Below are 13,053 nucleotides of genomic sequence, written 5' to 3'. Positions count from 1 at the left end.
TATATTCAACAATATGAAATTTAGTACCACTTCTGTTCTCATCGCATCTAGAAGGACCCTTATAACCATTTAAGATTTCTTATGTTAAGCATTCTACAAAGAAGCCCCAAAAGGGCTTTTAAAGACACACACAAACAAACAAACAAAAAGAGCAAAGAGATGGAGAAAAGAAAGCAAAGTGGTAAAGCTCAGTACAGCAGGCACTGACCTTGACTCAATTGTAGACTAACTTGAATTAAAAATTTTGCCTGACAACATGAACATTAAAGGGAATTTAATTTTTTTCAAAACCACTTTTCATTTCTAAGGGAGATTTCTTACAAAGTAAGAGAATCAAAATGGAAGAAAAAAAATACATCAATAACCAACACTTTCACCTTGTAAACCAATGGAGCCCTTTCTGAATTAGAAGGTATAACCTTCCACTTACATAGGCAAGAACAATTGTGTGCACTGAGAAAACATCCCAAAAAGTTACAGACAGCTGATTTGTCTTGTTCATTTGGGCTGATTGCCTCTATGCGCAAGCATAGCATAAAGTGACTACAGTAACCCCACACAACAGAAGAGGTTTAGTCTCTCCAATTAAACTCCTAAAGATAGCATCAGTGCTAGCAGCCTTGCACCTCAGATTGAGTAGAGATAGAAGTCACAGCCAATGAGGTATCAACTATAAGAATGCTATCTACTCAAATTGTCTGCATTCCTTGGTCTTTAAATAGATTTAATTGGTGTTTCAGGAACTTCATTAGTAACCTGACACTATATAGACTATGTTGATTATTCACCATACAGTTCAACAGGAAGGTAATCCTACTGACCTCTATGCAAGAGGCATAGAGGATTCTCCAAAAAAATCTCACTGATATAAGAATTACTTCTGCAGAAGTATCACAGATTTTCACAAAAAAAAAACCAAACAAATAAATATGAGTTTGAAAGCAAGATGAATTCTGAAATCAATTTGGAAATTTCAGATAAGTTCAAGAAATATGGAAAGGCGTGTAACAGAAAAAAATCAAAACAACACCAGCTTTAAAACAGCAAGGTTTTTTCTTCTTTTTAGCATAACAGACCTTCATTAAGAATGCTGCCTTCATCAGTGCCAAGGAAGGAAAGAATATCACAATCAGTATAACCATCAGTTAAGATTTCCCCTTATGAGGGACAAAATTAGATTAAGGTCTCAGAAAAAGCAGCAACTCCTAGATAGAAAGGTAAAAATCTAATTAAAAGCTCCAGAAATCTATCAATCACAGAATTAAAAACACATTCTGCAGCACCAAACAGATGGTAGAAAACTGAAATATAAGACATTTATTCTGACAGAGACAACTTACAGACCAGATTCAGTTAAGGGGAAAAAAGAAAACTTAAAAACCACACTGAAAGCAACTGGCAGAGAGGTAAGAATCAACCCCTTCTCTAACTTCTCTGCAGATATGGCCTGCAAAACTTATTGGTGAGTACAAGACCACAAACCTATTCCCCTTAGGTATAAAGACAGAGAGTAGATCTCTTACATACGAGGTCTGCTCTGACAGCAGTGCCTCCTATTTTATCCTGCTGGCCTATGACATCAGAGGTGGATGTTAGTGGGACAGCAGTAGAAGTTGAACCTTTCCACCAATATTCCACTACACTGTGTTGCTGTGCAACAGATGGCAGTTGATGAGCAGTATGACAAAATGGCATCTGACACAGAAGTGCTTATGAAGCAAAGGCACGGGATTGAATTTCTCCCTTTGGAAAAAATGGTACCCACTGACATTCATTGACACTCACTGAACATTTGCAGAGATCAAACAGTGGATATGAGCACAATGAGGTGGTGGATGGTGCACCACACCAGTGGCAACAATGATGTGAAAGACATACCAGATGGCCATGGACAGCTGTCACACCGCTAAGAGTGCCTTCGCCAGCTCACTCACATGAATAGGTGGATTACAGCCAGGGAACTGTGTAAGGAGCTGAACATCAGCTTCAATGCTTTGGAAACGCTAGTGGCAACATTGGAGTATCACAGCGTTCATACCAGGCGTTCACACACAAATGGAACAAAAACCATTTGCAAGTTTGTCAGTACCTATTAAAGCCATGTGAGCCTGAAGGTGACTGCTTCCTAGATCATGTCACTACCAGTGATGCGACTGTGTGACAAATAAAAGCTGGAGTCAGAATGACAGTCTGTGGGAAGGAGAAGCATGAACTCCCCCCCCAAAGAAAATGTTTCAGACACAGCGATCATCAGGCAAAGCAATGTGCACCAACTTCTGCGACAGGAAAGTGGATCCTGTTGGATTTCCTTTAATCTGAACAAACTATCAAATCTGACTGCGGCATCACAAAACTCAGCTGAAAGCTCAAGTCAGGTCAGAGAAGATAACAATTTTTCTCTTGGAACACTATAATGCCAAGCCCCATCCCAGTTTGAAGACCACAGCATTATACCAATCTTCAAACAGTGGGGCACCTCCACTGGTGCAGATTTTATGAGTGAGGCACACAGGCTCTTGTTCATCACTGATGAAAATGCATAGCTAATGGTGGTGACTATGTTGAAAAACAGTGCTTTGTAGCTGAGAATCTGTTCTATCAAACAGTGTTATTATGCTTTTTGTGTATGATGTAGTATCCACGTAAATAAACAGGAAGCATTACTTTCGGAGCAATGTACATATTTAGTACCATTACAAAAGAATGTCAATTGCTTAGAAGGCCTTTGTTCAGTGGAAAAGTTCTTCCCATTCCTGTGAGCCATTCAACATCTTGAAAGACAAATCTGACTGAACAACACTGAAAGGAGATCTGAAGATTAAATATATGGGTCTCTGGAGAAAAGACTTTAAAAAAAAATAATCAAAACAAAATTGTTTGGTCCATGTTGCAATCAGAATATTACAAGAACCCAACCAGAATATTACAAGAACCCATCTCTTTCTTAAGAATTACTTAAAAAAAAAATAAACCAATACAAGCAAAACCTGTTATTGAACCTGAAAGGAATGGGAATTACAACAGCCTCTAAGCCTAAATCCATACCAAACTATAATAATGTAGCTGAACCAACAACAATGAATAGAATCTTCCTATCATCTGAGGAGCAAAAAGAAGGCAAGCCACGTGCTACAAATTTATCTCAAAGAATTTATTAGAGGATGGTGTACAGAATTTCCCCTACCATGGTAAAATTTTCTGAACAAGACCACTTATTAATCTACACATCCCTGTAATGTGAATGCATGGATATAATCACAAGAGGAATTGTCATATATTACTTTTACTCATTCTACCATTTTTCTTCATACAGTTTTCCCATTTGAAGTTAACGTTAGTTCTTCCCCTACCTTAACTTGACTTCTTTCCTCATCTGAATGCTAGAAACTTGCCTTGTTTTTGCCATGGTGCTCAGGGATATGACTTAGCAGAGGGTTGTTAGAGTTAGGGTACTATGGTTAGGCTGCAGTTGGACTTAATGATCTCTGAGGTCTTTTCCAATCTGGGTAATTCTATGATTCTCTGATTCAACTTCATGACAAAACATTGCTTTGTCTTGCAGGGCTGGAAATTAAGATGAAGAAGGAAAAAGAGAGGTCCCCGTTAGGGAGTCATCTGACAAGAAGACAGAAGATGTACCTGTTGGCTCCTGCAGCTGTCATCTTCATGACAAAAGCAGGAAGCTGACTCTACTTAATATATGTCCTGCTAGTACTAGAGAAGCAGACTCACATACAGGCAGACTTTTTCCCCAGCTACTGAAAGGCATTCAACACTGTGCTACCAAAATTGTTTATATGACCCGTATCTGTAATTGAAGAGTGCAAAGAAAAAAAGGACTAAGGAGTACTAGATTACTTAGGAAGAACTTTCTACAGTCTCTGCCAAAGATTAACACAACATGTGAGATGGTTCAGTAGTTGTAGTATTAGGTGACACAGTTATGTTTATGTCCAGCAGTCAACCTCAGAACTTTCAGAGTTCCAAGCTTACTTTGTAAAGAAGCATCAGCCATTTCATCATGAATTTGTTATTATGTAACATCTTACGAGCCTGCAGGCACTTTTGAAGATAGGAGGCTGCACAACAACTCAGCTGACATTCATACCAAACTGGATTTAGTTCAGTCACTTCAAAGATTTGGTTATATGTTGTCAGTTCAAATTCTGAGAAGGAAGTAAATAAGGAAACATTAAGTGGATAAAGGAAATGAGAATTTATTGAAGGGGAAATTTGTTTTGCAGACTTAGAAAATAAATATACACATGAAATTGTTTGGTTTGCTTGAAATATTACTTGAATGATCGCTACAGTTCTCAGTCAGACGTCAAAGGAAGCTCAATTCCAGTTCGGTCCTCAGGAAAATACCTTGAAAATTACACAACTCCAGAGAGCACCACATGAGAAATACAAACAGCAGCACAGATGTGAATAGGAAAGGATGCTGACACAAACTCAGAGTAGAACTGTTTTCCATTCACCCCTAGTGGATAAAGAGTAAGTTAACAGAAATGCAATATTCAAGTGATAGCTTCCATTCTCCATAGCCATGAAGGTAAATGACTTCATGGCAATCAACTTACAAGTGACAAACAGTGTACAGCACAGGGACATTTATATAGATAACTGTAAAAATAAGAGCATTAGGATTTATTTACTTTCAGTATAATTACCCATATAGATATGGGAGCTACACTGACTTTGGCACACACTTTACTGACAGATACATAAATTCCAGAAAAAAGCAACATACATTGCCTGTACTTTAGGACTACGTAAAAATAAGACAGCTATTCATTTAAGGAGAAATTCTTCGTTCATTTAATTCTTTTGCGTGAATCAATACTTCACAACAAAAGTAAAAGCATAAGAAAGGGAGTAGCTTCATTTATTAGAAGAATACACAAGTAAGTAATCTGATCCTCTTCAAGTTCAGAATCCTAACCAAATTCGTACAACCTACAGACAACATGATGATGGCCTTTATTCCATTATTTGCTTATGTAGCTACTAGAATTATAACAGCTACTTTCAGTACCTTTCAGTACAGTACCTTTCCCTCTTCTAAGCCAAAGTCACATGTGCTTATTTATTGCTACACTATCTAGAGAGAAAGAAAGGTCTCATGCAAAGTTTTAGAGACAAATACTACAGAAGCAAGTGGTAATTCTTAGTGGGAAAAATCCTAAAAAACACAGTATGAATGTAAGACTCAATATTATTTGTATGTGTTTAATTGTGTTCTGCAATAATTTGACAGCATTCAAGACAGTAGACAAGATTTAACTCAGAGACAAAAACTGAGGAAGTTGTAGACATTATAAACCAAGGCAACTTCAGCAGCTTCATGCACCTAGGCCAAAAACACCATAATAATATATTTGTATAACAAACCCCAGACCACATGAAAACTCTATAGCAAGCAGATGACTAAGCTTCTAAATTGCACATAAATGTGGACATGCTCAATTTAGCTACTCAAGCAAAGCACAGAACTGATTAGTCCTGCAAGCTCTAGCAATTTAGAAAGGTAAAGGATCCCTCAGATTAAAAGACAACAAAATTAAAATCTGATGCAAGAGCTATATATTAAACCAGATTATAAGCCATCAAGTATAAGCTGATCAACAAATCAACATGGCTAAATTCCTGAATTCTGACATACAGACAGACGCAATGTGCAGATAACAGGGAGAGAACAACGCATTAATCACAGGAAAGACACAAAGGCATAACTTCCATACCGAAACAGAGAGTATACGCTGACCCATAAGACAGGAGTTTCTGTGCGTCACTCGTTCCTTTCAGAGCTGAAGAATACAGTAACCATCACTGAGGTAGCTCTTCTCTCATGAGTTCTGGGCTATCCTGGGGATTCCTTCTCTAGCACAAATGTAAATGTGGTTTATTCTTTGGAAATATAAAGTGTTTGTTTCACTGCCCCCAGACAGAACATTCCTGAACCAGTAGTCCTGAACACAAATATTTCTCTCTCTTTTTAGCTCTTCTTGAGAACCAACTTAGCAAAAAACTTCAACCTACACCAGACAATTAGAAGGCTACCATAGAACATAATGACAAGGTATAATGCAGCAGAAACCTAACACTACTTGCTATAATTGTAAAGCTGCCATTAAAGACGAAAATGTATAAGAAAAATTTTAGGCTACTCATATGGCCATTTCCGTGATTATTGGTTAATCTGTGAACTACCCTGAAGACAGAAATCACAGCTACAAATGTTAATAAAAATTGTATCTTCAAAGCACTAAAAAGAAAATAATACTAGAAAAAGCATGTGTCATGTTTACTATGAAAAATGAATAATAAAAGCTCTAGTGATGTCTGTTTCTTGCAATATCAGAAGATGTTTCATAGAATCATAGAATCACCAAGGTTGGAAAAGACCTAAAAGATCATCCAGTCCAACCATTCACCTATTACCATTAGCTCCCACTAAACCATGTCCCTCAACAAAACATCCAGTGATTCCTTGAACACCCCTGGGGTTGGTGACTCCACCACCTCCCTGGGCAGTGCATTTCAGTGCCTGACCACCCTTTCTGAGAAGAACTATTTCGTAATGTCCAGCCTGAATCTCCCCTGCCACAGCTTGAAACTATTCCATCTAGTCCTATCACTGAGGACACAAGAGAAGAGGCCAACCCCCAGCTCACTACAACCTCCCTTCAATAAGTTATAGAGAGCTATAAGGTCTCCCCTGAGCCTCCTCTTCTCCAGGCTGAACATTCCCAGCTCCTTCAGCCTCTCCTCATATGGCCTGTGCTCCAGACCCCTCACCAGCTTTGTTGCCCTCCTCTGAACACATTCCAGGGCCTTGATGTCTTTCTTGCAGTGAGGGGCCCAGAACTGGACACAGTACTCGAAGTGCGGCCTCACCAGTGCTGAGTACAGGGGGACAATCATCTCTGTGCTCCTGCTGACAACACTTTTTCTGATGCAAGCCAGGATGCCGTTGGCCTTCTTGGCCACCTGGGCACACTGTTGGCACATGTTCAGCCCAGCATCAATCAATATCCCCAGGTCCATTTCCTCTACACAGTCTTCCAGCCACTCTGCCCCAAGCCTGTAGCATCACCAGGGGTTGTTGTAGCCAAAGTTTACTAGTTTATTTAATAGAACTTCTGAACAAGAGATGTTTTCCCCCTACAGATTTTTATCATCTTTTCTTAGTGTTACATTTGCAGCTTTCCTTGGGTTTCATATTAATGCAAATTTATATAAAATGTAGCTGAGCTCCTGCAGCCAAAACATTCCATAACATTTGTACAAATATAACTCCCTACAAGTTTAGTGGCAAAATAATGTAAGTGATGCTCTTAGATCTCTCATTAATTAATGCAAAAAGTTTCCAACTGAAACCAGTCTGTAGATTTTTTTAGCTCAAGATGCAAAAGGAAGATGACATTTTCATATGCTGACTACAGAACTGCTGTGAAAATAACGCAGGGAAGCCTTTTGATGACCACACGCTGGACACGTAAACATTTTTTCAAGATAAAAAGTACCTGTCTCTATTTACCTCAAAATAACAAGAGGTGATTACAAGTTGAACAAACCAGTTAAAGACTAAACATCAACCCATTGTTACATCACAGGTGCAGAATATCATGGTCTGTGAAGAGAAGGAGGCCCTGTGATTTCACCTAAGAGGAAGGGAATAAGGTCTTTCCCTTTTCTGATACAATTAGAAAATTCAAGTTAGTTCAATGACTAGAAATCTGGATTTAAAAGAAGCTACAAAAGCTTTAAACAGCTGCTGCAATGAAGATGACAGTGAACGGGATTTAAAAAAAAAATAAAATAGTGAGACGCTCATGGTAGACTGAGAGAATAAACAGTGAAGAAGTGCATAAAACTATAGAATGCCTTTTTATGGGACTCTCTGTGTTGATTTCTCCATGTTTGTCACCGAATGCTCCAATAACACACTATTTTCAAAACAAACTAAAAAGCTGTAATACAGCTACAGAGCATATCCATCAGTAGAACATCTCTGAGGTTAAAGATTCAAACTGAACATTGTGAAATATCTACCATTGTTCACCATGCAGCCATTGATCTAAATCTTAAATCTGTAAGCTGCACCAAAAATTATCAGAACTAAGAACGCAGTGATTATGTGCACTTTCATTCTTTTTGAAGCTTAACACATCAAGATCAAGAAACTCACTCTTTCAGCCTGGCTTCTTACAAAAAGCAAGGGAAGCCAACATCTCTTTTAAAAGTATATTCCCACAAATGAAACCCAGTAACAAGGTGAACTCAGCCTCCCTAAAACCCAGGCAATAATAAATCACTACGTTGCTCTCCACATGCTTCTCAGGTGGCGAGCTATCCATGCATTTGTGAATCATTTTAACCTGAAATCTAAACGTTTTGTTCCAGCCATTAACTCTTAAACTGAGTTTAAGAGATGAAGGACACAAATATTTGTGTTATCACACAGCTACACCTACCCTTGCTGGCTCACTATCCTACCAGGTTGGGTGGGGTGTATTTCAGTTGGCTTGAGAGTTTTGTTTGTTTACCCATGCCAGGTTGCCAGTTTTAGAAAGTACATCATTTCATGCACAGAAGTAAAGCTTCCAGTAACAGACATCTGAAAACTATTGTTCAAGCAGCTGGGGTTAAAAAGAAGGCTGATACAGCTACAGAACATTAAAGATGGTGGAATAGTCTAGTAAAAGGTCTCCCAGCACTATAAAACGAATTTAGAAACATTTAAGGATGTTATAAAATCTCATTCTGGGACAGAACTTAGCTTTTAAAAGGCCTCTATACATTTAAGCTTGGTTTCCTTAGTAACCTCATTTAGCTTTCTTAGGGAAAAACTGCTTGAGAGTTTGAAGTTTCCCCAAACTCTGTGATCCAGAAGGAAATAAAACAGGAAGTCAAGCCATTGAATCTGCAGTTTTTGCCAATGAGTTTAAACACTTCAAGTTGTCAGTTAATCCACATAACATACAACTAATTGCACTTCTCCTAGAGTAATCAGTGGAACCCAGCACAGAGCCGTGCAGAAGCTGTTTAACATTCTATTCTGGACATCTTCTGGACATCTAGCATTGGGTATTCTCAGAAGTAAGCCATGTGCAGTGCATTAGGCAGCATCAAGAGATGCTGTCCTCTGCCCAAGTCAGTGTCAAAACCGTATCAGAGGTCTGCAGTTAGCTTTCAGCTTTCCCTTTAGGAACTTGTTAAGTAAAAAGAGTCAACTAAAATAAACTAAGTTATAAAACAGAAGATGTACTTTACACATACTCATAAAATTCTCCTGTACTACGAGTGGAAGGATCTCACATTATTACACTATCATAAACCCTGGAGAAGATTAAAAACTAAATAACAAGCTTCCCTCCCCATAAAACCAACTTAGGCAATTTAAGACAGAAATTAGAGAGCGTTTTAATGCGACTTCTTATCCATTTGCATTATTTTATGTCTCTAGTCGGTTTTTCCACAGTGATGAAGTCACCACGCTGGGAAAACTAAGCAAGGAGAAACTGCTACCAGCCACCAGGTGAAAATACCCAGGTTTCCAATTGCATTTTAAATTGGTGATTGCAGCAAGAATGATTATTTCCTTGGAACGTTCCATATAGAGTTATAAGGAAGTTAAAAGCAAGTCAGTACAAAACCAAATCAGAAAGACCCTCATCTACTAGAATGGTCTGGAAAACACCATGCAGCTGCAAACATGCTTATTATTTTACTTTTTTGTTTGCTTGTTTGTTTCGTTTTTTTAAAGCAGGAGCAGCGGCAGGATACCTGTAACTTCTGAAAAGCTCCTCCCCTTCCCTCCTGAAAACATTAATTCGTGTTTCATTACTTAAGCTGCTGTTACTATGTACTCCACACTGATAGGCAGGTGTTGAGAAATTCATGCCAGATGTTTCTATAAGTACTTGAGGAGCCCTTAACGTTTACTACTTACAGTCTCTCAGCATTCCTGGGAATATCCCTCGGTACAGTTTTGAGTCCTAGTCCATGACAATCCACGTTGGAAGCAATGCACGTACATTTATGCGGGCATCCTCCAACAGGCATCCAACTCATGGAGCTCCAAAAGCCCAAGATCATTCCAAGGCACAGAAACGCACTTCTTCCACTAGACATGATTCCTTGATCACTCCAGCGGGTATAAAAGTGTGCGTGAGCAGCCAGCCCTTCAAGATGAAATGCCTCTACGAAGAAAGAAAAAAATAAAAAAAAATAAAAATAAAAAATAAGAGGCTCTTAGAACAGCCCAAGGGAACCCACCACTGCCATCATCGCCGGAGCACCAGCAAACCTTCAAAGGCGTCTGAAAGGGTTACGTTAGGTAGAAGAAGGTGGGGGATTGCCTTTCAGGCTCAGGTTTCCTTCTGTTATCTACGAGCGGTACCAGAAGGCAGATAGTTTAACAGAGCTCGAGCCAGATGCGTCTTCAGATGAAAGAAAAACGGGGAGCGAAGATAAATACACACAAAACATCCATCAGAAGCGGCGGCAATCTCCCAAACAGCCTCCTCCGCTCCTCATCGCCCCACCTGGGCCGGGCAGGTGACCCGCGGAGGCGCCGGGCGGCAACTCAAAGCTCCGCGAGCTGCTCAGGCTCTGCCCGCCGCCCGGCTGCTACCGCCGTGTGCCGGCACCCGAGCGCTGACGGCCGGCGGAGCCGGGACCGGGACCGGGAGGCGGCGAGGGGCGGACGAGTGGCGGCGGCGCTCCCAGCCGCGGCGCTGCCGCGCCCGCCCGCCGCTCTCCATTCACTGGGCATGGCAGCCGGGCGAGCGCCCGCGGCACGGTGCCACCCCTCCCCCCTCCCAAAATATCAGCCAACGCGCCCATTGGCTGTGCGGCGCCTGACGTCAACCAAACGCCGAACTTTTGGAGCGGAGGGAGGGCGAAAGTTTGGGGCCGCTGCGGCCGCGGGGCGCTGAGGGTGTTCGGGGGGACCCCCGGCTCCATCTCCGCTCTCAGTCCCGGGACGCGGCTTCCAGCTCCCCCCTTCCGTTCGGGCTTCGGAGAGTAACGCGCGGGATACGGCACGAACAACCTGGCTCCTGCCGAAGCGGTCTCAAGTTTCCCTCCGGGGGGAACCGGCCGCCTTTTGTTCGGGCTGTGCGCACTCCCCGAGTACCCTCTGGCGGTGGGAAGCGGCCCGGCCCCGCTCACCCCGAGCTGCCCCCTCTCGGGAGTGCCCGAGCGCCGCGGGCTACGAATTAACCGAGAGGGCGGACGGCGGGGCAACGTGCTGTAAATCGGAGGAAGCGGAATGCATCCACGTGACGATTGTGTGCTGCTCTGATGGTGGTTGCAGCTCCGAACACTTTAGCAGAAGTTTATTAAAAAAAACGTGCCTAACACGGGACGCTTCAGAAATCTTTAAATATTTAGAGATGAATTGGAAAAGGGAGAAACCTGAGGGAGACACGAGTATCTTTGTAAGTTTAAGTCAAGTCAAAAGAATTAATTAAGATGAAGAACAAAGCTGGTATATGCATGACACGAAAAGCTGTTTCAGAACACTCAGTCCCGTATTTGGTGCACCTGAAGATCACACAGACACACTGATGCACAATACGAGCTGATGCACACAGGAAGCGTGTTCTGTGTCTTCGTCACAAAGTCTTGGTCCATGAGCATGGGCTCGAGATTCTGGTCCTCCGTGTAGGAAAAGTTTTCCTTCCACTTGTCCAACAAGGAGCCCGATGAGCACTGCCCTGAAACTGCCAGACACCGCCAACAGAGACTGGACAATGCTACATGACACTGGGATTGTGTTCCCCAGTTTATGCTCAAAATGTGCTTTTCTACAAACATAAAATTAAGTGAAAGAGCTTCCAGGAAAAACACAAAAACCCCAAATACTGAAATATTCACCATGAGACATGGATTCCAACATGCACACCTGAACTATTTGTTGGTTTCTGGCTACATTTGCCTCACTAGGAATTCTGACATCTATAACTATGGGAGGTGTTCCTGCTCACCTCGATGGCCACCCTTAACTGTGAAATGCCACCTCTGCAGCCAGCAGAGCAGCTACTTGTCTGCTGCCCTTACCAGCAAAGAAACATGGGACACTATAGAGCATATCCCAGTAAAAACCAACTTATCAACCACACGTGTGAGATCACAGATTGACTTTCACCTCTCTTTTTCTGGTCTTTGGCAAAGCAAAACAAGAAATAAAGTGTTTTTTCTCATTTTTTAGCAAATTATTTGGTTATTTTTGGTTCTCCTCCTCCCTCTTCCCCCCCTTACACAACCCATTTTGATCAAGGCTTACACCTTAAGTGCTTCCATGACTAGACTCAAAACTCATTTAAGCAGTCCTTATATAGCAGTGCCCAACAGGAGAAGGCTCAGTGACAAGTCACGCAAAGATTGAAAATATACAGAGAGTCAGAGTCAGCTGTCACCCCTTTAAGTGGCTGCTTTATGCTACTTCAGAAAAGATTAGAAAATGGTGTTCTCCCACCTCTCTCAAATCTGCAAGTGGAAAGGGTTTGGGAAGGTGTACGTAACTTCATTTGGATTCCTAAATATACCTTTACTTTCCTGGAGTAGAGTCAATGAAGATGACTCTAACCTCCTGTATTAACAGAGCAATTGAAGAGCAAAACCTAGCAAACCCCACTGCAGCCTCACCATACCCGGGGCAGCAACGATAACTGTAGGAGCTTGAACCACACCCGTCCCCTTTACCCTCTTGAGAGGGCAAAAGCACAGCCAGCTCCAGGCATGTCACTGACACTCATCGCTATCTATTCTGAGGCAAGCGCCCTCCATCAAGCATTAGTTCAAGAGATCAGCTCTTGAATACAGAACAGCTGGTTCGGCCAGATGACAGAAATTACACTGCTTAGCAAGACAAAGTACTCTGAAAGCTCTGGTGTCTCCTCCACACAGACTGAAGGTATACATCCTTAGTTCGTTCAAGCAATGAAAATACTTTTGTTGGAACCTAACTTGCCTTGGCAGCCAAGCAACATCATTCCAAAGAACGATTTCCTGCTCTGTTTAACTAGCAAACCTCTTCCT

The 13,053-nt window shown here is 41.5% G+C and overlaps 1 protein-coding gene across 7 annotated transcripts in view; it reads right to left on the bottom strand.

Annotated features, from left to right (window-relative positions):
* Positions 1 to 11,285, bottom strand: part of SLIT3 (slit guidance ligand 3) — a 427,176-nt gene extending 415,891 nt beyond the window's left edge. Inside the window, exons 1-2 of one of the 7 annotated variants that reach the window (XM_085518791.1) lie at positions 11,063 to 11,285; positions 9,959 to 10,208 (exon numbers count right to left, since the gene is read on the bottom strand). In XM_085518791.1, the coding sequence (XP_085374917.1) occupies positions 9,959 to 10,140 (182 nt within the window). In that variant the 5' untranslated portion in view covers positions 10,141 to 10,208; positions 11,063 to 11,285. Of the gene's footprint in view, positions 1 to 9,958; positions 10,784 to 11,059 lie in introns of those variants that run through there. The other 6 variants (XM_085518790.1, XM_085518786.1, XM_085518787.1 and 3 more) reach the window with 6 other exon arrangements.
* Between the last annotated feature and the right edge of the window lie 1,768 nt (positions 11,286 to 13,053).

The sequence above is a fragment of the Coturnix japonica genome, chromosome 18, assembly GCF_054131305.1.
Source record: "Coturnix japonica strain WE chromosome 18, WE-NBRP24, whole genome shotgun sequence".
Classification (NCBI taxonomy): Eukaryota; Metazoa; Chordata; class Aves; order Galliformes; family Phasianidae; genus Coturnix; species Coturnix japonica.
Note: the sequence above shows the minus strand (reverse complement) of the source record. Positions and strands in the feature narration are given on the sequence as shown.